Genomic DNA, 24,000 nt, shown 5'->3' with positions numbered 1-24,000 from the left:
TTGATATCTTTTTTCCTTTTCTTTTCTTTTTTTTTGTTTTTTTGTTGTTTTTACAATACGATTAAAAAATCAATCACATATTTGTCAATTTTTTATTTTCTTCTTAAAATCTCATATTATTTAATTTGAATATTAAATTGTTAAAGATATTATCATTAATATGTGTTTTAATAACAAAACTACGTTTCAGTATTTTGAAAAATAATGAGAATTAAGAAAAATCAGTTTATGATATAAAATATATATATATATATTTTTTTTTATTTATTTATTTATTTCTAAGCAAGTACCAAACAAAAAAAGTAATTCCATTTATGTATTTATGCACATGACCATCGTTAATGTCTTTATCGAAAGAAAAACGAGAAATTCTTTCTCAAAATACATTTTGCGATATTCGAGATATTATTTTTCCGATAATTTTAATTTCAAAATTCGATTAGATAATTTCTGTCACGTGTTAGACTTTAATGAAATAACAGAGATAAAAAATATAATATCGTAAAATCGGATAGATCAAGATCTAAGAATCAAAAGAATATTAAGTGCACTCTTAGTACGTAATTGAATGATGATTCATATATTATACGAAAATTCGAACTATCGATTAACATTTTTTTTTTTTTTTTCTTTTCAAATACACATTCTTGCATCATGAATATATCTATAGAATTTATTGAAATCTGATATATCAAAGAATATAAATATATATATATGTATATATATTTTAATATATTTGTTGAAATATAAGTGATTAATAAATTTATTTTGAAATAAAAATGTGTGTTTAGAAAAACAAAAAGAAAAAAAGAAAAAAAAAAAAAACAGAAAAAGGAAGAAAAATAAAGAAAGAAAAAAGGGGAACGAAAAAGGATAAAGAAAATTTGGTGCAATAAATTAGAAGAGTAGAAAAAAATAGAAATAAAAAATGAAAAATCGTCTGCGATCTTACTTAAGAAGGTAAATTGCTTTTTAAGTATTACCTACGTACATCCTGTCGATATCAGAGGTGCTCGTTAATTTCTGCTACCACATTTTCACGTAAGCGTGTACGAGTTTCGATTTCGCGGTCGGAAGCAGCTTTTCGTGATCGAGGAAAAGCGCAAAAGCAGCGACGTGAGAGCATATAGAAGGGCCGTTTAAGATGGCCGAACGTTCTTTTCATCTTTCTTTTCATCATTTCATCTTTTCATCATTTAATGCCTCCGAAGGTTGCAGGTTATTTCCTGGAACGCGTTTGTACACACACATGTTCTCCTAACCACACAAATCACACCGAGAAATTTTTTTCGTTTAGTTAGTACGTTTCTTTGGAATTTCTAATATTACTCGTAGAAACGTTTATAATCAACGGAGAAATGGATCTATTATCGTTATTTATTATCATTAAAATATTCTACAGATATTTATTTAATTTCGATACAAATATTTGTACATTCTGATTTAATTAAGATACCCGATTATTCTCCGTATCGATGGAATAACATGCGATATATATTTTATTCTTTTTTCTTCCATTATTTCTTTCCTCTTTTTCTTCTTTTTTTTGTTTTTTTCTTCTTTTTTTATTATCATCATTATTATTATCATTATCATTATTATTATTATTATTATTATTATTATTATTATTATTATTATCATTATTCAATAATTTACAATGCAATAGGTTATATTATTGAAAATAATTGCCATTGTATGTGAACTTGCAAACATATAAAATTATTTTATCTTAAATATTTATGGATATTTCCATAAAATATGTAGATATCTCTATATATTTAATGGAATATCCGAGCGTTTACGTTCGATAATGTATAAATATACACATTAACAATTATTTTAATAATATTTATTATTTCTGAATACAGCGTTTATAAAGTAATACTACTACCATTACGTTCTCATCCCTGAACGAATTAATAAAATATAGAGAATATACGCTAATCGCGTTAAAAGGTATCGTTCTATCTGCGGTGAAAATGATGAGAACAAATGCCATCGTCATCGAAATACCGCACATGTCACTTTCGTTCTATCGAGTACGCGATTACAGGATGAGACCAATGATTCTATATATATTATATATATATATATATATATATATATATATATATATATATATATATATATATTAAAACACACATAGACAAACCAAACATACGTATATACACGCCAAGCACATATACGAGCGTATACATATATATGTTGCTATTAGCGTTTATGCGTTTAATGTATCATTCGATAAAATTTGTTAATCACTTGAAAAAAGTATTACGATTATTTTCACGTATGACGATAAGAAAAATAATGAAAAAAATAATTTCCATCGACTGGGTTGAAATAATTTAATTGACACGAAATTTATCATAAGACAAATCTTTTTTAAAGTCGCATTAAAATAATATTGAGAGGATAGATAATAAAATGTCTATGTGTATGCGCGTGTACGTGTATGTGTATGTGTCTGTGCTTGATAAAATTTGTAATAGTTTTTTTTTTTTTTATTTCTCTCTTTCTCTCTCTCTCTCTCTTTTTCTCTTTCTCTTGCTCATATCCTTTTTCTTTTTCTTCCTCTTCCTCCGATATATGTATATACACATACACACACACACACACACATATGTGCCGTGCTCGCTCGCACACGCACACACATACGTACATACACACACGTACATACGCACACGCATATGAAGAGCTTTTCATGCAAAGTTACAAATTTCAATGTACACACATACGTTCGAAACTTCGTCATAGATATCGCTATGGAGTGAAAACTTTTTTTCCCCGGTACGCGGTGAAATTTTTAAACGAAATGATAAATGTATTCCCCGGAGAACAACGTATTCTGACAAAAAATAAAAAATAAAAAGAGAAAAAAAAAAAAAAAGAAAAAAAAAGGAAAAAAAATAGAAAGGAAATAAAAAAAGAAAAAGAAAGAAAGAGAAAAAAAAAATGGAGAATTTATCGTTACGGTACGAGGTAGCGAAATATCTGTGAAACGTTAACGCGTTCGCGAACGCGTTAACGTTTTCGACAATGAGCTTTTTGTCGAGCGAAAAAAATTCTGTTTTCCCGAGTGTAAAGACATTGAGAGAAGTCAAATGTCGAATTTCTTGTTTTGGTCCACAGTTTTTTCTTTTTTTCCTTCTTTATTTCATTTCTCTTCTTTTCATGGGTGTTTTTTTTTTTTTTTTTTTTAAACCGATTGTTGTCGAGAAAATCTTTCGTTAATTTTTTTTTCCGTTTCTTTTCTTTATTTTTCCTCTTCTTTTCCTTCTTCTTTCTTCTTTCTTTTCTTTTTTTTTTTTTTTTTTTTTTTTTTTTATTAATATCGAATATACGTTATATCGTATATGAGCAGCGAGCGTGTGCGTGTACGTGTGTGCGTAAGCGCGCTCATCCGTTGCTTCAACGTTTAGATTTAATAACAGATTTGCCTATGAAAAAAGAAAAAAAAAAAAAAAAAAAAAAAAAAAAGAAAAAATGTTGACCCAATTTTTCCATTTCCTTCGTTATTTATGTAAATAATCCAATGAAAAATTAGTATTTCATTATTGTGTAAATTTATTATGACATTTAACAACTATTGTATTATATAATTGCTTTATATAATGAGTCTTGAAAAAAAGAAAAGAAAGGAGAAAGAGAGAGAGAGAGATAGATAGATAGATAGATCGATAGAGAGAGAGAGAGAGAGAGAGAGAGAGAGAGAGAGAGAAAGGGAAAAAAGAGAAAAACAGAAAATTATGTTTGAAAAAATTAATCTGATAGACTATCTCATACATACGTATGTATAAGGTAGAGTTGCCTTTGTTCAATGTTCATTAAACTAATTGAGAAAATTTGACAAAGGAAAGGTGCTTCCTATACGATAACAATACATATACATAAACATATATATATAAGTAACATAGACGACGTCGTATTCGTGTATACACGTTTTACACGTTAAACGGATTTTATGCAATTTCTCGTCGAATTCGTTCGTATCGTTACAGCATTTTTCCCCCCCGTGAGAATTCTCGCTCGAACGAAGAAGGTTATCGATTTCTTCTACGGCCACATTATCTATGCATAGCATTTATATCACACCTACGAACATATACAAACACAAATACATATACACACGCATGCATATACACAGATACGCGCGCATACCTATGCGAGCGCACGTAGGTAGATAGGTGGTAGGGTGGGTAGGTAGGTGGGTGGGTAGGTAGGTAGGTAGGTAGGTAGGTAGGTAGATAGGTAGGTAGGTGGGTGGGTATATTTTTATTTTCTCCCAGGAATATATACGACCGAGAGAGAGAGTGAAAGAGAGAGAGAGAGAGGGAGAGAGAGAGAGAGAGAGAGAGAGATTGCTTTTTTTAATCATGTACTTGCAAAAACTTGGCGTGGTAGTACGTTGTTTATCGTGCAACGAATCGCTCTATTATCCTATTGTATCATTAAGGGATATCGTCCGTCTATCTTCAGCTTTGTTATTACCTTCGACGAAAGCTTCTAGTTCTTACCTGCCAAACGTTTATCTTATATATATATATATATATATATATATATATATATATATATATAAAGCCTTTATATATATATATATATATATATATATATATCTTATGGCTCTTATTTAATTATTAAAACGTCTATTTGTTCAACCATCGAACGATCTCTATATACCCTGTTTACTTTAACGACCTAATTTATATTACAGTGATGTTTTACTAATGTTATATGTGTTTAAAAGCATTTATATATATATATATATATATATATATATATATATATATATATATATATATAAAGGCTTTGAAACACATGAAGCTTCTTTCATGTCACAGGAATAAATTAGAAATTTATCCAACAATTCTTTTTTATCTTCTTCTCTCTTTCTCTCTCTCTCTCTTTTTCTCTCCTTCTTTTTTTTTGTCCTCTTATAGATCATGGAAACACATGAAGTTATCAGTAATTAATTATCAAGAGATGATGTTTAATATATTTGACTTGAATGAATTTCATATAGATAGAAAAAGAAAAAAAAAAATTTCGTCTTTATTTCACCACGAACGATAATAATCAAAGTCAGTATGTTCACTTATTAATGTCGTCGTTCCTACAATCTATCATATTATTATATCCGTTATTTCTCGCCAGTATTCCCGATAACTTTTTACGTTTTCGTTTTTATTTTTTTTTTATTTCTCTCTCTCTCTCTCTCTCTCTCTCTTTCTCTCCCTTTCTAGTCGGTGAGTGCATTCGACGCCATTTTGATGGCGTCACGAAATCCCTATCATAAACCCGAAGAGCGATGTGAACGAACGTACAAACGAGTTAGCCAGCTAGCTAGCTAGCCAGCTACCTATCTATCTACCTACCTACCTACCTACCTACCTACCTCCCTACCTACCTATCTACCTACCAACGTACCTAGCTAGCTAGCTATCCAGCCAACCAGCTATCCAGCCTGCCAGTGATATCCAGCTGAAATCGGTGAGCGATGCGAAATCGTGTCCCATCGTACATTTAACGATACGTTCGACGCGTCATGCAGCTGCCGGTTTGCCATTTGCAGGAAGTAGAGCGAATACGTTAACGTTCGGCTGCGGCCGGCTGGCTTGTGACAGGGCAGAATTTCGCGTGGTATGCTACGCGTAGATAGATGCATAGATATAAAATATGTGTGTGTGTATGTGTGTGTGTGTGTATCTGTATTGTGTTTATGTTTGTATTTGTACATGTGAGAGAGGGAGGAAGAGAAAAAGAAAGAGTGAGAGAGAAAGAGTGAGAGAGAAAGAGTGAGAAAGAGCTAGAGAGAGAGAGAGAGAGAGAGAGAGAGAGAGAGAAGAGACAGCCTACGGCGGCCATTACCGTGATAAGATATCAGAAACGCTTTATCGTTCGTATTCTTCTGGCTCCCTTTATATATCCCTGGCCCATTCGAAGTTTTCTTCTTAGCTAGTTCATGGTTGTCTCCTTCGGCGATACAAGGACGGATTTTCTTTAGGATAGTACGATCGGTGGATTGAGGACTGGGGACTGGGAACTGGGGACATTGGGACTGGGTATGTGGGATGGGTCTATAGGGTTTAGGGCGGTGGGCAATGCTGAGAGTCGAGGTGGACGAGTTGGGTTGAAAAGTGCTTCCTCTTAAAGAATTTCACTCGGAACTATCCAGGAGGATGATGCGGTAAGAGTAAGAGAACGATATAGAGACTTGCAACATCATGGAAATCAAATTAGAATTTTTCCAGTGGGTTTTCTTTCTTACTTTTCTTTCTTTATTTTTTTCTTTTTTTCTTCTTCTTCTTTTTTTTTTTTTTTCTTTTTACCGTTCATTTAATCCAACGAAAGGAAACCTTAGAGAGTTAGACGTTTAGTTTTGACTTAGTTTTGCATATTAGATCGATAAGACTATTGAATTTATGTGATAACATTTATAGTTATTTAAAATATATACGTATATATGTATTTATGTACATGTTTATTTGTTTCATAATAGAAGAGAGATAAAAAAATTCACAATCAGTACGAAAGAGTTTTCGGATCAAGTTAGAACGTGATATGAACTTCGAAAGAAGAATAAACGTTAGCAAATATTGAGATTAGGTAGGAAAGAGAGAATTCGTTGGTATATTTGTGTGTGTGTGTGTGTGTGTGTATGTGTATTTGTTTGTGTGTACGTGTGTGTTGGTTAAGAGAGAATATCTTTTGTGGTAGTTTTTCTTGTCTTTTTTTAGAACAAGGAACGTTTAGTAAAATGTTGGGTATGGAAGATCGAGTTGTAAAAAAAGAGAGAGAGAGAGAGAGAGAGAGATACGATAAGAAAAAGTGGGAGAGAAGAGGTAACAATGTTGGTAAAATGTGCCGCGTTTCTCATATCTTATCATAACGAGCGTTCGTAGCGAGAGAAAATTTGCTCCCTCTCGAAATGATCCTGGTACCATTGCTCCCTGTCGAAACGATTTACGTAACTTGCACTATTTTAGATCTTTTAAATCTTACTTCTCTCTCTCTTTCTCTCTCTCTCTATCTCTCTCTCTCTCTGTATCTCTCTCTCTTTTTAATTTTTTTTTTATTTTTTAAATTTATCTTTTATCGACTCATTAGCAATGTACTTTTCATTTGCAAATCAATTAATTGAACTTCGATCGATTTAAGGAGTTTATAAACTATAAATCTTGGAACAATGGTATTAGAGTTTGAATAGTCTAATTCGCATGTGAATGAACGTAAAAATAAAATAGTTCAGTGGAAACGTTCGATACAATGTTATTGAAGCTATTTCAAGAGAGAGAGAGAGAGAGAGAGAGAGAGAGAGAGAGAGAGAGAGAGAGAGAAAGATCATGCTATTTCTAGTTGCAAAGTTTGCATTTGAATTGGAAGTATTGTAGTCGTTCACTGTCAGCCTTTTCTGTCGGGACAATTACTGTTGAACATCGTAGTTTATCATTGTACGCTACAAGAGTTATCCTACAAGAATTTCGTTCGTTGATGGATTTTTCTCATCATTCTTTTTTTTCTCTTCTTTTCATTTTTCTTAATGATAGAATTCGATACTAAAGATTGATATTAAATTCGAACGATCGTTCGAAAGGTCGAACAATTTAAATTCCCGAATTGATTTTATTATTGAGAATAAAAGCAAATTGCATTATTGTTTTGTTCGTCTCGAATATATATTTATGTATATACTTTTTATATATAGCGTATAGATGACGTGTAAAAGTACAGAGTTAAAAATTTGGGTTTGGGTCATAGAAGCGATAAAATTGGGTGGTGTTGGAATTGGATAGGTATAGGATGTTGGATGGGATGTAAGATGGGTGGCGGGTAATGGGTGGTGGGTGGGTAGTACGTTAATCGCGAGACCTAATAATCCGCGACCGTCGACTCATTTAGCGATAAGATTATGTCGACAAACTAGACGTTTTCCGGCTCGTTGGAGAATTCCGAGAAGGTGAAGGGGCCGCTCACTGATTGGATATAAGATCTAGTTTTCCATGTTGGAAGAAGAAGAAGAAGAAGAAGAGGAAGAGGAGGAGGAAGAAGAGGAAGAGGAAGAAAGGAAGAAGATTATCGTTTAGCGTGTATGTAGGGCGGTAGTATTAATAGGGAAGGAATGGAAGTTTAGGTTGGATGAGGTTGCTGCTTAAGGTTAACGTTTGATACTCGATCTTACACTGAACTAACATAAGTGAGCCCAGTTATTTCACATTGGTGTTCGCATTTCATTGACGTAAATGTGTTGCTAGTGTTCCACAAAGGTAATCAATAGTCAATTATAATTTTTTAATTTTCTAGACAAATCTTCTTTCTTTCTTTTTTCCCTTTTCCTATTTTTTCTTTTTCGTTCTTTTCTGTCTCTCTTTTTTTTCTTTTTTTTTCTTTTTCTTTCCTTTTCACCGAATTCGTCTGGGATTCATCGGTCGAGTTGTATTTTAATATTAGACAGTTTTTCATTCTCTCTCGGAGACAGTTTTTACAATCGTGAAATAACATCTATATAAGTTTGCAAACGAAAGTATTAAAGTGCGTATTACTACGAGAGCTTGTATATCCACTCGTAACCATATATTTTCTTTCTTTTTGTTTTTTATTCTTTTTTTTTTTTTTCCTTTTTTTTTTCTTCTCTACTACACTTAGAGATATGTATATTCTCTTGTTACATAGCGTGGATACAAACAGAAACATTATACTTTTTCTATGTCCGGGAGCTTTTCTTAGTCGACTACTAAGATTTTTTACTGGCGCAATGTGGTTTAAGTATCAAGTTTTACATGTAGAATGTTAAAAAATAACGATTACGGAGGAAAAAAAATGTTCCTCTGAGATAATCGAGATTTTCTATGTCTCTACTTCTCTCTCTCTCTCTGTCTCTTTCTCTCAATATAAATGAAATGTATATATATATATATATATATATATATATATATATATATATATATATATATATATATTTTAAGTATTAAACGATCTTGGATTATTCAAGCATATTGAAATCCTCGAGAAATTTAAAACTCCAATGAGGATATAATCCTCTGTACTATAGTTATAAAATCAAGGAATTCTCTCTTTCTTTTTCCTTTTCTATTCTTTTCTTTTCTTTTATCTTTTTCTATTTTTTTTTCTTTTTTTTTTTTTTAACAGCTCGCGATAACAGTTTTCCAGTAGGTAATATCAAAGAACCCATTCGAGGATATATATATATATATATATATATATATATACATATACACAACTATATATATTCTTTAAGCTATTCACGAATATTATTCATTTTTCTTGTTGCTCCGGTTGAACGTAGAAATACCTAGATACATTTTCTCTTTGAAAGAGTAGAGTAAGAGTAGGGGTTTGACGTTAGAGAGAATGAGAGAAAGAGAGAAAGAGAACAAGGTGGAGAACACAGAAGATGAGGGAATAGGAAAAGAGAAAGGGGACGGGACCAAAAATGGCTAGAAGACGTGAAGTAGGAATGAAAAAGAGGAGGAGTAGTAGTGAGAAGGAAGAGGGTAGTAGGCAGACGGTTGTAGTTTCGGTGGTGGGATGATATGTCGGTAGGTATGAGAGGGTGGTTAGTAAAGGGAAGGTAGAAACTGGGGAGGGGGAAGAAACGAGAACGCGATTCCACGCAATGCATTTCGGTCAGAAGCGGCTTTTGAAATACTGACGCTTCGTCGGTTCTCTTTGGGTGCATTCCTCGAGTGGCATTATCGTCGCTGTAGTTACGAGTAAGTACATATCGCTGGCATAGTAGGGTAGGGGCTTTTTCTAGTTGGAGGCTACCACCCTCCGTTTCTTCCATCCCTTCTCTCCTATAGAGTTACGATTTCTTTTTTTCCTCTCTCTCTCTCTTCTTCTTTTTTTCTTTTTATTTATTTCTTTCTGACGTTTCATCGCTCCAAGTGGGCATCGCGGGTGGGTCCATATAACGCGTAGAACCCGTATAGTTCTTGTTTCCTATTTTTTAAAGGGTCCACTTGGTGCTAAAAGTCCACTGCATTTTTCCTTTCTCATTCCCCAACTGCTATAGCTACTACTCGGGATGAGGAATCAAGATTCACTCTCTTTTTCTCTTTCTTCAAACTTATTCTCTCTCTCTCTCTCTCTCTTTTTGTTTCTTTCTTCTTCTTACTCGCTTGTTCTAACTCTCGTCCATTTTGATATATATATATATATATATATATATATATATATATATATATATCTACATAGAAAAGTATGCGCAGGCAAGTGTAATCTTTATTTGCCTTTTTCTCTTCCTCGAGCCTTTCTTTTCTCCTTTTTTTCCTTTTTTTTCCTTTTTTTTTTTCTTTTCCCTTTCTTTCCTTCTTTCTTTCGTTCTTTTTTTATTATCTTCTTCGTTCTTTATCTCTCCTTTCTACCCTTACATCCATCCTACGGTCCATTTTCTTCCAATGCTCCTTTCGTTCTCTTCTTCTTTTTTCTTCTTCCCTCTTTTCTCCCTTTCTTTTCTCCTTTCTTTTTTTCTTTCTTTCTTTCTTTCTTCTTCTTCTTCTTCTTCTTATTTCTTTCCTTTGTTTTTTTTTTTTTTCTTTTTTTCTTTTTTACATGCATATTCGAAGCTTTCGCGGGAGGGATCTCATCGACGTGAAACTTTTGAATTTTAAGTTAAACGTTTGAAATTTTCATTGGCCCTTGTGAGATATTATTATTTTTTTTCTCTTTTAGTTAGATCAGGTCAGTTGGTATTATTTTTTTAATCGGATACAAGCATGCAATAAGATAGAGCGTCATCGTTAAGAAATTTCTTTCCTGTCGTAGCCCTTTTCTTTTTATTTTCCGAATCTTGCAGATGAGTAGCATGAAAGAGGACGGAAAACGCATCTCTGCGATTATGACGATGCCCAAGAGAGAGAGACAGAGAGAGACAGAGACAGAGAGAGAGAGAGAGAGAGAGAGAGAGAGAGAGAGAGAAAGAGAGGACGTTAACATCGCCGTTTATCGTTCATCCAAGATTATTTCCGTTCGATCGAGCAGAGAGCTTTAGCCCAGAGCTTGCCAGCTCGTTATTCGCCTCTACGCACATCGCCGATATAGTAAATAATGTATAAGAAAAAATAAAAAAAGTTATGGCGACGTAGCATCTTGAAAGCGCAATATCATTATGGATCATATTCGAAAGTTCCATACACTTATTTAGCATATTTCTATGTGTACACTCTTTTCATTTCCCATTCTCTTTATCTTCTTCTTCTTCTTTCTTTTTTTTTCTTGTTTTCTTGTTTATTTTTTTTTTTTTTCGTTATAGCAAGCTCCTTGTTGCCTTTTTGTTAGATCGGATTACGAGCTTTTCCGACGTGGCACCCTTTGCAAGGGTTCGATATATATATATACGTGTGTGTGTGTGTGTGTATAAGTATACTTATATATAAATATATATACACATTTCGTGTGTGTATGCGTATATATATGTATACTTGGACGAACATGAGTCTGGGGATACGTGCTTTTGTCAAACACACGTTATCTATCGAAATCGTCGATATCGCACGCCCCTCGATTTCCCGTGAACTATTGCAAATATGTATATCCATAGATACATAGATACATACATACATACATACGTATATATATATATATATATATATATATATATATATATATATATGCATACGTATATAAACGTAACTTATACATCTACAACAAATGGTACAAATATATGAAAATATAGGAGAGGAGCAGGCATATTCCTCTGAATGCTAAATACGTTCGTATTTAATAATAATAAATGGTTCGATCGATTACGATAGCCGAGAACGCGTTTAAATGCATTTATTTTGTTCGAATGGATAACGTATGAGAAGAAGAGAGAGAGAAAGAGAGAGAGAGAGAGAGAGAGAGAGAGAGAGAGAGAGAGAGAGAGAGGGAAATACAGAAAGAGAGAAAAAGAGAAAGAGAGAAAGAGAAATGTAGGTGAATGCATACCTACCAGGAGTAGCTACCTAGCTCTCTCTCTCTCTCTCTCTCTCTCTTTCTCTTTCTCTCTCCCTCTCTCCCTCTTTTGCGCGGGCGCGTTCACGCGGACACACAAGAGCGCGCGCTTTATTAATTTCATATCTCGAGAGGAGACGCGGAGAGCACAGCTGCGGCAGCGATAGTCGGTAACGCCATCAATTTTACGCCATGGGAGGATGAAATGTTTACGTACGACCGAACTCCCATTTGTTACGCGATAAAGTATCAGTTACGTCCATTGGCGAGAAGAAAGACTTTGTCCAATCTTCCGTCTCTCTCCCACTCCCCCATTTCACTCCCCTATCCACCTCCTATCCTCTCCTTCGTTTCTTTCTTCCTTCTTTTTTTTTTCTTTTTTTTTTTTTTTTTTTTTTTTTTTTTCTTTTTCTCTTTCTCTTCTTACGAACATCCCTTATAAAGAATTGCTCGAATGTAGCTCATAGAATTTATTTGCATTCTCTTTTATAAGACGTGAGAAACGTTTAACGAACGTTCGAAAAGAGATGCACGAGTAAGGGAAAAAAAAAAAAAAAGAAAAAAAAACAAAAAAGAAGAAGAAATATTATGATAGTCTTTTCAGTGGACTCTCTTCTTTTTTTTTTCTTTTCTTTTTTTTTTTTTTTTTTTTTTTTTGTGAGAGAGAGTATGACTTTAAGAAGGTCGTGGGATGACTTAGAAAAAAGAAAAAGAAAGAACAATAAACAAAAATGTAAAAAGAAAAAGAAATAATCCCAAGAGACTTTTTTTTACTTTTACTTTCAAATATCCCGCTAACTGAAACTATTCGAAATTTTTTTTAATGAAACTCAACCGTAGACAACAAGTTTTTATTATTCCAAAAGAATTTTCAATATTTCAATATTAATTTATATCAGTTCGCTTAACCTCCCTAGAATATTATTAAGAATTTTTCTAAGTACATAGTTCAACATACTTTCTTGCAAGATATATGCGGGCAAAAAAGAATGAATATTATGGTAGTATAGGGAACGTATGTATGTATTAGAAATATGAAAACGATGATGGGATAGCGGAGTCTCATGGCTCTGAGAAAAGTGAGAAAAAAGGAAGAAAGAAAAAAAGTAAGAAAGAAAAAGAAAAAGAAAAAAGAAAAAGAAAAAGAAAAAGAAATAGGGGAGAGAGAGAGAGAGAGAGAGAGAGAGAGACAGAGAGAAAGAAAGAAACAGTGTAGGGGTACTTTTTCCGTTGGCCCACTTTTCACGGCGATACAAACACGAGGATCGAGTTCGAGGTGGCATGGTTTGGTGGCATGGGTGAAGTAGAAGTGGGGGGATGGGGTGGTTGGGAAGGCGGGGAAGAAAAGGAAAGGAAAGGGAAGGGAAGGGAAGGGATGAGAAGGGGCGGAGAGGGAAGGGGGTACAGGCCCGCAGGATCAAAGGGTCCTCTGGAACCTACCACCACCACTTCTACCACCAGTCAGCTTCGGTTCTCCGCGGTTAACTCGACGGCAGGGTTGTGGGTGGTCTGCCACTACCGACGGTGGTGGTTCCACCAGCACCACCACCCTGCTTGCAGTAAATTATGTAGCATAATGGCAAGCGAGCGAGCGAGCGAGAGAGACAGAGAAAGAGAAAGAGAAAGAGAGAGAGAGAGAGAGAGAGAGAGAGAGAGTGTAACCAAGAACAGGGAGAGACAGGGCGTACCTTTCTCTGCTTCATTCGTCAATGTCACGACTCACGACCCGTGTTCACCTTCCTTCTAAAGCACCATCCTGTCAGTCCGAGGCAGAGAAGCCCGCTAATACCACCCTATTTACTTTTATTCACGCATTTTTCCGCTCGACTTTCCATCCACGATACACGTTAAACGGGGCCTCTCTCTCTCTCTCTCTCTCTCTCTTTTTCTATCGCGGGTTCGTTGCACTCTATCCTTCTCTCTTTATCCTCTTTGCTTCTCCCTTTTGCCGTTCGCTGAGATTAATTATCTTCCGACACGGCGACTTCACGCTTCGAGGGCAACCCTAATGAGGGACCCTTTTTTTTTCCTTTTTTTCCTTTTTCTTTTTTTCCATTTTGTTTTTCTCTTTTATTTTTCTTTCCTTTCCTTTTCTTTATTTTTTCTTTCCTCCTTTTTCCTCTCTTCTTCTCCTTCTTCTTCTCCTTCTTCTTCTTCTTCTTCTCTTTTTTTCTTTGCTTTTATTTTTTTTTTGTTTGTTTATTTTTTTTTCTTCTTCCTTATAACGGACTACCACCTTTACGGATCGATCGATCGATCGATCGATCGATCGATCGATTCTCTCTTTCTCTTCCCTCTTTCTCTTTTCTCTTTCTCTAACGTAAGCATTTTTTTTCTCTTTTATTCTTGAATAGGAATAGCACCAAGTCATCGTTCGATTATTATGTACGAAGTTTTAGATGATTAGAATTACTTCCCTTTTTTCCTTCCCTTTCTTTTTTCTTTTCTTTTGTTGTTGTTGTTGTTGTTGTTGTATTGTATCATTGTCGTATTCTCCCTATGGATTATTCTTTCTCATTTTTACAAATGATATAATGCCCAAGGATTATAGATTTATCGTTTCTTTATAATCATTAGCGATGCGTAAAGCTAAATTAATCGTTAATGTTAATTAATTATTTTTAATTTGAAATAAGATTGATCGAAGAATTTTATCCATACGCGTATTGTTCCCTACGCACATCTGATGATAATCTTGTTTTTTTTTTCTTTTTCATTCTTTATTCTATTTTTTTTATTATTTTTTTTTTTTCCATCGAGACGCCAAAATTTTAATTTTTGAGAGAATATTCAATGTCGATTGAAAATTATCCTACTTGAATTCCCCCTCCTCCCCCCCTTCTTTTTTTTCCTTTTTTCGTTTTCACTAGGATCATCGTGTTACTGCGTCTCTATTACGTCACTTATTTAAACGTACTCCATCCACGGGGCCCTGTTGATCGCACGATAATTCACTTTGAGCCGCAGGATAAATGAAAATTAGCGGGATCCCATTGTTCCGCGTCCGACCAGAAAAACGAGTTTTTTCCATTGACTCGAAACGGAGTTCGAGAGAATAACGAGGTAGCTTGTGGGTTTGGCAGGATGAAACATTCCGCGCTCTTTAGAGATCTTCAGATTAATTCAACAAAAGGGAGTAGACACAACACTTTTTAATACGTAATTTGCAACAAACATTGGGAATGTATCGTACGTGAAAGTCAAACGAACGGTATCTGCAAATAATTACAAAGTTCTTACGAAAAAAAGAAAAAAGGGAAAAGGAAAAAAAAGGATATTATTTCGATACACAAACATGTCTATATTAATATAATCCATTATCAATATACATATATATATATATATAGAAGGAACATTCAAATTACAATGCTTCCTTGAAAGATATTCTTAAATATTTCTTACAGCAATAATAATACTCTCATTCGTTTTATAATACAATAATTCGTAACACTTATACGATACAAGAACAATTTTTCTAACGATATTATTTCCCTTTGATAAATGTTACCATCGATCTGTAGCTTAGAAAACAAATTTAGTTCACGAGATTTGTATTTTATATTATTCATAATTCGTTAAATTATCATTTAAATTAGCCGGTTCGTTTTTCTTTTTTTTTGTTTTTATCTTGTTCAAAAGTAAAATTCATTTTCTTTCGGTGAATAATAATTAATTTTGGGTAGATAGTTCTCAGAAATTTTCTTGTCTCTTTGTTTCACGGTAAAAGAGAGAGAGAGAAAAGAGAAAAATAAAAAGAAAAAGAAAAATGAGAAAACTAGGTAAACAACGATATATATATGATATAGATATAATATAGATATATATAAATACATCTATACTAGGACATGTATATAACTTACAATTACTTAGATTTGTGTCAGACATGTCGTATGTATGCCAGGTCAAAAACCATTGGTAAAATGTCCATGGAGTAAGTAGAACAGTACTAATATCATGTTCGGTGACGTCTCTAATTCGACAGAAGGAATGTAAAGGACGTAAGGGGAAGGAAGAAACGTCGTGTCTTCTGGGAGTAAAGCGGCAGTTAAACGTACTTAATATCCAACAGGAGACGACGAGGAGTCTCGAAAGTTAACTCGATGCACACCACGAGGCAAACTGCTTCGTTCTACTCTCTCTCTTCCCCACGAGCCATCTTTCATCTCTCTTGTCTCTTTTATTCATTCATTCACCTCATTCAGTTTCTATTCTCTATCTTTATCTTTGTCTTACTATTTCTCATTCATTCACTCATTTAGGCTCCATTCTCTCTCTCTCTCTCTCCTCTCTCTATTTCTGTGTCTCTATCTTTATCTCTTTAAATTTTTCGTCTTTCAGTCACTCGATGAAACTTAGAGCTACGTTCATTTCCTGAATCCGATCGATTCTCCAATCTCAAGCTTATCCCATGACCGCTCTTTACATTCCTATGCACGAACGGTTGCGAGCTACTAGTTTTCCTTCGTTAGGTAGAATTATATATCTCGGAAGAGAGAGAGAGAGAGAGAGGAGAGGGAGAGTGAGAGAGAAAGAGAGAGCGGAAGAGAAAGAGGAAGAAGAAAAAAAGAGAAGAAGAAAGTACGCATGAGAAAAGAGAATTGGCCATATTCCAAGCGAAAAAATCTCTATCGAAGATACGATATCGAAGCCAAACTGTAATTGACGAAAATCATTTGATATCGAACAATTGTTCGATTAGAAACGTCTGTATTCTTCGTCGTTGTTTAATTAAAAAAAATTGTTTTCTTTTTCTTTCTCGAAACATTTGTTTAATCAATCGTACGAAAATATAATAAGTTCCCCTTAGGATTAATATATCACTTTTGGAAATGTGATTAACCTTGAATGTTTTTAATAATTCAATGACATTTGATTTGACAAATGTAAAATATTAAGTAGATAATATTTATTTAAAATTTATTGTCACTATTGTACTTTTGTTGTTCTTTCAAGTATAACTCGTTTTGTTGTTGTTGTTGTTATTGCTGTTGTTGTCGTTGTTGTTTCTTTTTGTTTTCTCTCTCCAATTTAATGATCGTTCCATCTTCCGAACGATTAAAACTGCTTTCGACTGACGGACGCTAATCGAGGTTTCGTAACTTTCGAACGGTCAGAAAAGTTAGAAAAATTAATCGCCCGTTTATTTTCACGGGAAAGGAAAGGAACCATCATTGCGAAAGTGCGTGGAAGAAAGTAAATAGTCATAACGGGATACTTATACGAATTATGCTAGGTTGACGTTAACTATGATCGTACAATGCAACGAACCGGACGAAGAGGGTTTTAACGTCGTCTTTGTTTTCGAGAAAAATGTATTGTTTACCGAAAAACTTCGCTCGATCTTTTGTTAGAGGAACGACGAAACATAAAATAATATAAGAGAAAATATATTTTCTTTGTCGGAGAGAAAGTAAAAAAAAAAAAAAAAAAAGAAAAAAAGAAAAAAAAAAAATAAAAAAGAAAAAAAGAAAAATGAAGAGCACGTCATTTAAGTGCATGTCAGATTTCATGTGAATAATTATTTATGAGAGGAGAAATTAAAAAAGAAAAAAAAAAAGAAAACAAAAACAAAAAAAGAAAAAAAAAAGAAAAATAAACAAAAGCATTGAATTTGTTCGTTCAAATGAAACGTATATTTATTGATCGTTACTTTAGAGACTTTGCGATATTGCGATTTTTCGAAAAGAATCTAAAACGGATAGGTATACTATATTAAATGAAATCTAAATATTTATAAAGTCCACTTTGAAAAATTTTACTTTGAATTTTCTTTTTTTGCTGCTTCTCTTTCGTCCTTTTTCTTTTTTTCTGTTTTCTTTTTTTCTTTTTTTTTCTTTCTTTCTTTTTTTTTTTTTTTTTTTTTTTTATACTACCGGATAGTACCTACCCCAGAAGCTGAATGTTTAAGGAAGAAATGCATCCTTTTAAAAAGTTTTTTGCTTGGAAATATAAAAACACTTGTCTCATATTTTTATCTCTTTCACCATGAGCACATAAGTTTCAAAAAATTCGTGGTACTTTCTTTGAAAATGTTTTTCTTTTGGTCAAGTAAAAATATGTGTCTATATATGCATACATACATACATATATATATATACATATATTTTTTGTTATACATATTGTATATAAGCATAATAAAAAAAGGTATAAAAGAAATTATTATTAATTAATGTTTTAAAATGCGCTTAATATATATATATATATACGTGGATATATGTATGTCATACGTAATATGATAAAAAAATTGAAAAAAAGAAAGAGAGAGAGAGAGAGAGAGAGAGAGAGAGAGAGAGAGAGCGAGGTCAATTTTATAAGATCTTCAATATTCGATAAAAATGTAAATTACGTTTTCCTTTTACTTCTTTATTTCTTTTCTTTTTTTCTCTCCTTTTTTCATTTCTTTTTTTTTTTCCTTTCTTTTTTCTTTCTTTTTTTTATTTAAAAGTACACTCCTCTCGAGCTCTTGAATTACAAACTCGTCCTTAATTGCGCCCGAAAGAGTCTACGCCCCCTCTTCCCTCTCTCTCTCTCTCTCTCTCTCTCTCTCTTTCTCTCTTTCTCTCTCTTCGTCGACGGTATGCTTTCGACACGTAACAATGACGACTCGAAATAAATCATCGTCGACTGGAGATAAAATCGTAATTATGGGCGTAACTAAGTTCAAATAAATTCTCGGCCACTTGATTGCTCTAGCGACAGCATACGGATTCAACCGTTCTTTATCGATCTATGATGTTAGGTAAAATGTGTATGTGTAAGGTATGTATGTGTATGTGTTTGTGTGTATGGATATGTGTTTGTGTGTGTCGATGTAATGACGTGGGTATGTTGGTATCGGTTAGTGGTCTATGCATGGTGATCTCTTCTACAACCCCCTCCTTTTACCTTTCGCTCTCTCTCTCTCTCTCTCTCTCTCTCATTCTCTCTCACTCTCTTTCTCTCTCTTTCTGTGACTCATTGGACATGTCCGTTTTTCCATATGTCGTCGTTTCACTCGAGAACGTACTTTCGTTCCCGTAACTTTATATCCGCAGTCAAGATTGGCAGATGCGACTCAACACGACAGAGAGAGAAAGAGAGTGAGAGAGAATGAGAGAGAGAGAGAGAGAGAGAGAGAGAGAGAGATTGGATATTCGTCAACGAACGTTAAATTTTTCACGAGGGGGAGAGAGAGACAGAGGGAGAGAGAGGGTTGATATCTGTCCCCGTCGTAAATATCTGTCAATATCTACATTTTTTTTTTGCATATACTTTTTCTTTTTAAACTGATCTCTCTCTCTCTCTCTCTCTCTCTCTCTCTCTATCTATCTATCTATCTATCTCCATCTACCTATCTATCTATCTCGTTTCTTTCTTTCTGTCTCTCTCTCTCTTTCTTTCTCTCTCTCTCTCTCTATCTGGGAAATGTTATAATCGCCGATACTGGAATGGGTATACCATATTCCGTCGTATTTCGTTTAACTTTAGCAATTTAAAGGAATTAGAATAGTAATCCCATTTAATGATGATGATGATGATGATGATGATGATGATGATGATTCCTCCAATATCGTAATTAACAATGGCGCATTCGTATCTCTCACCTGTGATAAAACTTTCAAATTATTTCCACGAAATCGAAGGTACTTAGAGCCAATAATGGTTATTTAATCGTAATTGCAATAACCGTATCTATCATACTGATATAACATTTTATATTAATATTTATATCGATGATAAGATTATAATGGTAACGTAATTGTTAATGATCTCACGTAAACAATTGTATTGACATATTTATTGATTTTCCCCATTTAGAACGTATTTAATATAATTTCACATGATAATCCTTAGTATTTCTTTCTTTCTTTATCTTCTTTTATTCTTTCTTTCTCTTCTTTTTTTTTTCTTATACTCAATTAATTTCAAATATTATTGCGAAAATGGAAAACTTATCTTGAAGGATAGGTCCGTGCGTATAATGGAAAGCTATAACGATAGACACAATTATAGTGGTGAGACATTGCTGGGATAACAGAAATGGGAACGCGCTAAGATGTCGTATTCCTTCTCTCTCTCTCTCTCTCTCTCTCTCCTTTTCTCTCGGTGGGACGCATTTAGAACTTTATGAGACGTAAACCTGTCGGGACGCTCGAAACAATTGCGTTGTGTACTGACTTAACACGAAGATCCACAAAACATGGAATATATTCCGTCGGACCCTTTTGTGTAACCTTCCGCTTCTCTATATCTCCTCGAGAAGTGCGCTAGCCAATTTTGTACGGTCATCTGCTCTAACGATATCTCATGTGATATTATTACTTGAATACCTTCTCATTATTTCGCCGCGAAGAGACACTTAATACGTCATGGTTAACGAGCAAATCACTTCTATATATATATATGTATATATATACACACACATACATATACGATATATACATGTGTGTGTGTGTGTGTGTGTGTGTGTGTGTGTGTGTATCTGTACGTACGTACCTGCCATCCATGCAACATCTATAGGATTTAACGAGAGACGTCATTTTTGATTATCTCTTTGAATGCTTTTTTTCGTCGACAAATTGTTCCTTGATCAATGTCTTTGGATTTTATTTCAATTTATAAAAATTGATTTATTTGACATCCTTTGGAATAGATGACAAATTGTCCTCCTTTTTAATTTTATCATCATCTTCTTCTTCTTCTTCTTCTTCTTCTTCTTCTTCTTCTTCTTCTTCTTCTCCTTTTTCTTCTTCTTTTTCTTCTTCTTCCTCCTCCTGCGCTTTTTATTTTTTTAAAAATCGATTTGAATTAAAACGATTGATAAATTAATTCGTCGTACTTTTAAGCGATTAAAAGAGAAATTTGATTTATTATTTTTTTCGTGTTATATAGAAAGGACCGAAAGTTTTTCGTTGATCTTAAAAGTCAATTAATCATTTTCGAGTCCTTTCAGGTTGGTATTTTTATTTTTGTTTTCTTTTTCTCTCTCTCTCTCTCTCTCTCTCTCTCTTCTTTTTTCTCTTTCCTTACAGTTTCAGACTATAAAACTACTGTACGAGTCTGTAGGAATTTTTTGCTATGGTTTGAAAAAGAAAAAGAAGGAATTTTGGACCAATTTAGGAACTTCTGGACTATCCCGTATATTTGTTTACAATTGGAGAGAACAAAAAAAAAAAAAGGGAAAAGAGAAAATAAAATAAAATTGATTGATACGACTTATGAGTTTGTAAAAAAAAAAAAATATATATATATATATATATAGGCAATATATTGGATTAAATGGAAATGATTAAAAAAGTATACAATATGACTGCTACTGATCAAGTAAAAGTACCATTAATATTCCCATCAAGAAGATAAGAAAGTTGTTGCTGTTTATGCATCACGTTGAATTATTCAGCCGAGTTCTCGCTTTACTCTTGATAATTTTCTCGCGATACTTAAGTGAAATAGTAACTAATATGAAAAGTATAGTTGAGCTTAATGTACCGCTTGAGGAGAAGTAAAATCTTGATAATATCTAGGTCGAAGTAACGTCGTCGTACGTCTCGCGAATGTAAAATGGTTCCTTCTCTTTTAGACGAACTCTTCGCTATTCCGTACGGCAAAGTACTTCGACCGATTCAGAAATCTTAGCTAGGGAATAACGAGCTTGCACGATGGAATCACTATAAAATCGTGCGATAATAAAGTAGTGCGGGCTTCTTTAAAGGACAGCTCGGTTGCCGTCACGCCGTTTGAATTTTGATGAGAAAATTGCCGGAGCTCGTTTCAATCGTGTATGAAAAAAAAAAAAAAAAAAAAAAACAAGAAAAAAGAAAAAGGCGTATAATAAAAAAGAAAAGCAAAAGAAGAAAAAAGAAAGAAGAAGAAGAAGAAAAGGAAAGAAAAAAAAAGATAAGAAGTCTTGGCCATTATTGACGCGCGACAAAAAAAGATTCGATTTGGTAATCCTTTTTTTTTTTTAAGTGGTACACGATTACGAGCGATTTACGTTAAAATGAAATTCTCGACGATCTCATTTTTATTTTTTATATTTTCTTTTTTTTTTTTTTTTTTTTTTTTTTTTAAAATACAGAAAGAAAATACAAAAGAAAAGAAAAAAAAAGAAACCAAAGGAAAAAAAACAAAATAATGAAACAAGCATTTGATCGGCTATAACGATCAAAGAACGAGCGTGTTTATAAATCCAAGTACGAATTATATATTCAAGTGGTTTTCAAGTTTATTCGTTAAAGAATTTAAACAATCCCATTGGCCATCGATCACCTTGTTAAACCCATTATCACGCGAGTGCGTCATTTCCTCGAGCGTTTACAAACATAGGATCAAGAGTCATCTCGGAACGTATTACGTTTCATTCATTATATGCCATGCCAAAGGGCAAAAGTAACAAAATATTATTGAAAGAAGTGTCTCGCTAATGTTGACAATTTCAATCTCCCTCTCTCTCTCTCTCTCTCTCTCTCTCTCTCTCTCTCGTCTCTTTCTTTTTCTTTTTTTTTTTTAATAACATATCCAAAGTAAAGGACGATTCGTTAAATCACATCTCTCATTGATAGACGAACGTTAGAACGGAACAGATCGTCGCGTTGAAAACGTACTGGAGGCGTTGGCCCTTGGCCAGATGACGAAAGCAGCAGCAGCAGCAGCAGCAGCAGCAACGACGACAACGACTACGACGACTACGACGACTACGACGACTAGTATCCCGTATGTAACTTCAATAGGATCTTTTATGTCTCTACGGGCATACTTAAAAACACTCGTCACTCGAATCATCATCATCACGGTGAAAGCAATTTGGCCGGAGTTATCTCGTCGTCCTTTAACGAGACGGATGAGATAGGGAAGACGGACAGCCTACGGCCAAGTGCGACGTTTCATTTAACGAAAGAAAAGAAAAGATGGGGGAAAAGAGAGAGAGAGAGAGAGAGAGAGAGAGAGAGAGAGAGAGAGAGAGAGCCCACGGTGGCACGAAGCCTGTTCCACATTACGATAAGCAACGTTTTGTAGAGCCGATAGCTCAAAGCTCGTACTACACGAGAGTCTTGCGTGCAAGATTAATTCATGGGAATCGTTACCAGTTTCAAATCCCATTCTCAAGATTAAAGTTAATCGATACAAGTACGTAAACTCGGTAACCAACCAACTACCGTTTTAAATTTCTTTCGAGTTTCAGTAGGGAGAAATGTAATGCTTTCGAAAGAAAAAGAAAGGAGAAAGAAAAAGGAAGAAGAAAAAAAATATAAAGAAAAAAGATGAAACCTTTCTCTGTGAGTACCCTCCATTCGTCTTACCAACTTTATATTTTCCTCCTTTTCCTCCTTATATACACATAGAACGTACGTATTTACATATCTATTTATAAAGTACGATCCAATTAAAGCATTTAATAAATATCGTTCAAGTTCACTCATTCGTTTTTCCAATTATTATTGCGTTTTATTATATTCGTTTTATCGTATCATCGTCTCTTCTCGCAAAACAAATTTATTATTATTATTATTATTATTATTATTATTATTATTATTATTATTATTAATTAATTTATTTTTTTTCCCTTTCCTTTTCCGCTTGCGAATCATTGCTATTGCTATTTTCATGAATATAATATTTTCAACTGAATCTTTATCAACTATTATGGAACATAAATATAGGAATTGCGCGTAGATATTATCAAATGCTGGTTAACGAGCTAAATAGATGCTTCGAGTTCGTAGGAGGCACCCAGAAGTTCGCCATTTCAAGTGTTCTCGAAGTCAATCTTAAGCCCTTATTACCGTATGCGCACTTAGGTAAGAGGGCTTTTCAAAGTCTGACCACTTGAACAAAGCTTCTACTACGGTCTACTCTTCCCGTCATTCGTAGGTACCTACCTTGCTTGAAAGCGGAGCCAACCGAGTACAGACAATGCTCGTACGAGGTAAAGATTATCATCGGACGAACTTAACGAGCAGTTTCTCTCGTTATCGTCCACTTGGTTCTGACTATAGATTTTTAACTTTTTCATAACCGAACAAAAGATATACCAATATTTTATCTCTCTCTCTCTCTCTCTCTCTCTCT

At 33.8% G+C, this 24,000-nt stretch overlaps 1 protein-coding gene and 1 long non-coding RNA gene across 9 annotated transcripts in view; one reads left to right on the top strand and one right to left on the bottom strand.

Moving 5' to 3' along the window:
* Positions 1 to 24,000, bottom strand: part of LOC124952950 (discoidin domain-containing receptor 2-like) — a 66,198-nt gene that overhangs the window by 35,010 nt on the left and 7,188 nt on the right. Inside the window, exon 1 of one of the 6 annotated variants that reach the window (XM_047503632.1) lies at positions 20,428 to 20,699. The exons of 4 other annotated variants lie outside the window; for them this stretch is intronic. In XM_047503632.1, coding sequence (XP_047359588.1) covers positions 20,428 to 20,471 — 44 coding nt within the window. In that variant the 5' untranslated portion in view covers positions 20,472 to 20,699. Of the gene's footprint in view, positions 1 to 20,427; positions 20,700 to 24,000 lie in introns of those variants that run through there. One more of the 6 variants, XM_047503630.1, reaches the window with a different exon arrangement.
* The window catches only part of LOC124952952, a 19,634-nt gene continuing 1,711 nt past the window's right edge, over positions 6,078 to 24,000 (top strand). The window contains exons 1-2 of one of the 3 annotated variants that reach the window (XR_007102067.1): positions 6,078 to 6,184; positions 22,494 to 23,857. This is a non-coding gene — a long non-coding RNA (uncharacterized LOC124952952). Of the gene's footprint in view, positions 6,185 to 22,433; positions 23,858 to 24,000 lie in introns of those variants that run through there. The other 2 variants (XR_007102066.1, XR_007102068.1) reach the window with 2 other exon arrangements.

This window comes from Vespa velutina, chromosome 11 (genome assembly GCF_912470025.1).
Source record: "Vespa velutina chromosome 11, iVesVel2.1, whole genome shotgun sequence".
NCBI lineage: Eukaryota > Metazoa > Arthropoda > Insecta > Hymenoptera > Vespidae > Vespa > Vespa velutina.
This window is presented reverse-complemented; position numbering and strand designations above follow the sequence as displayed.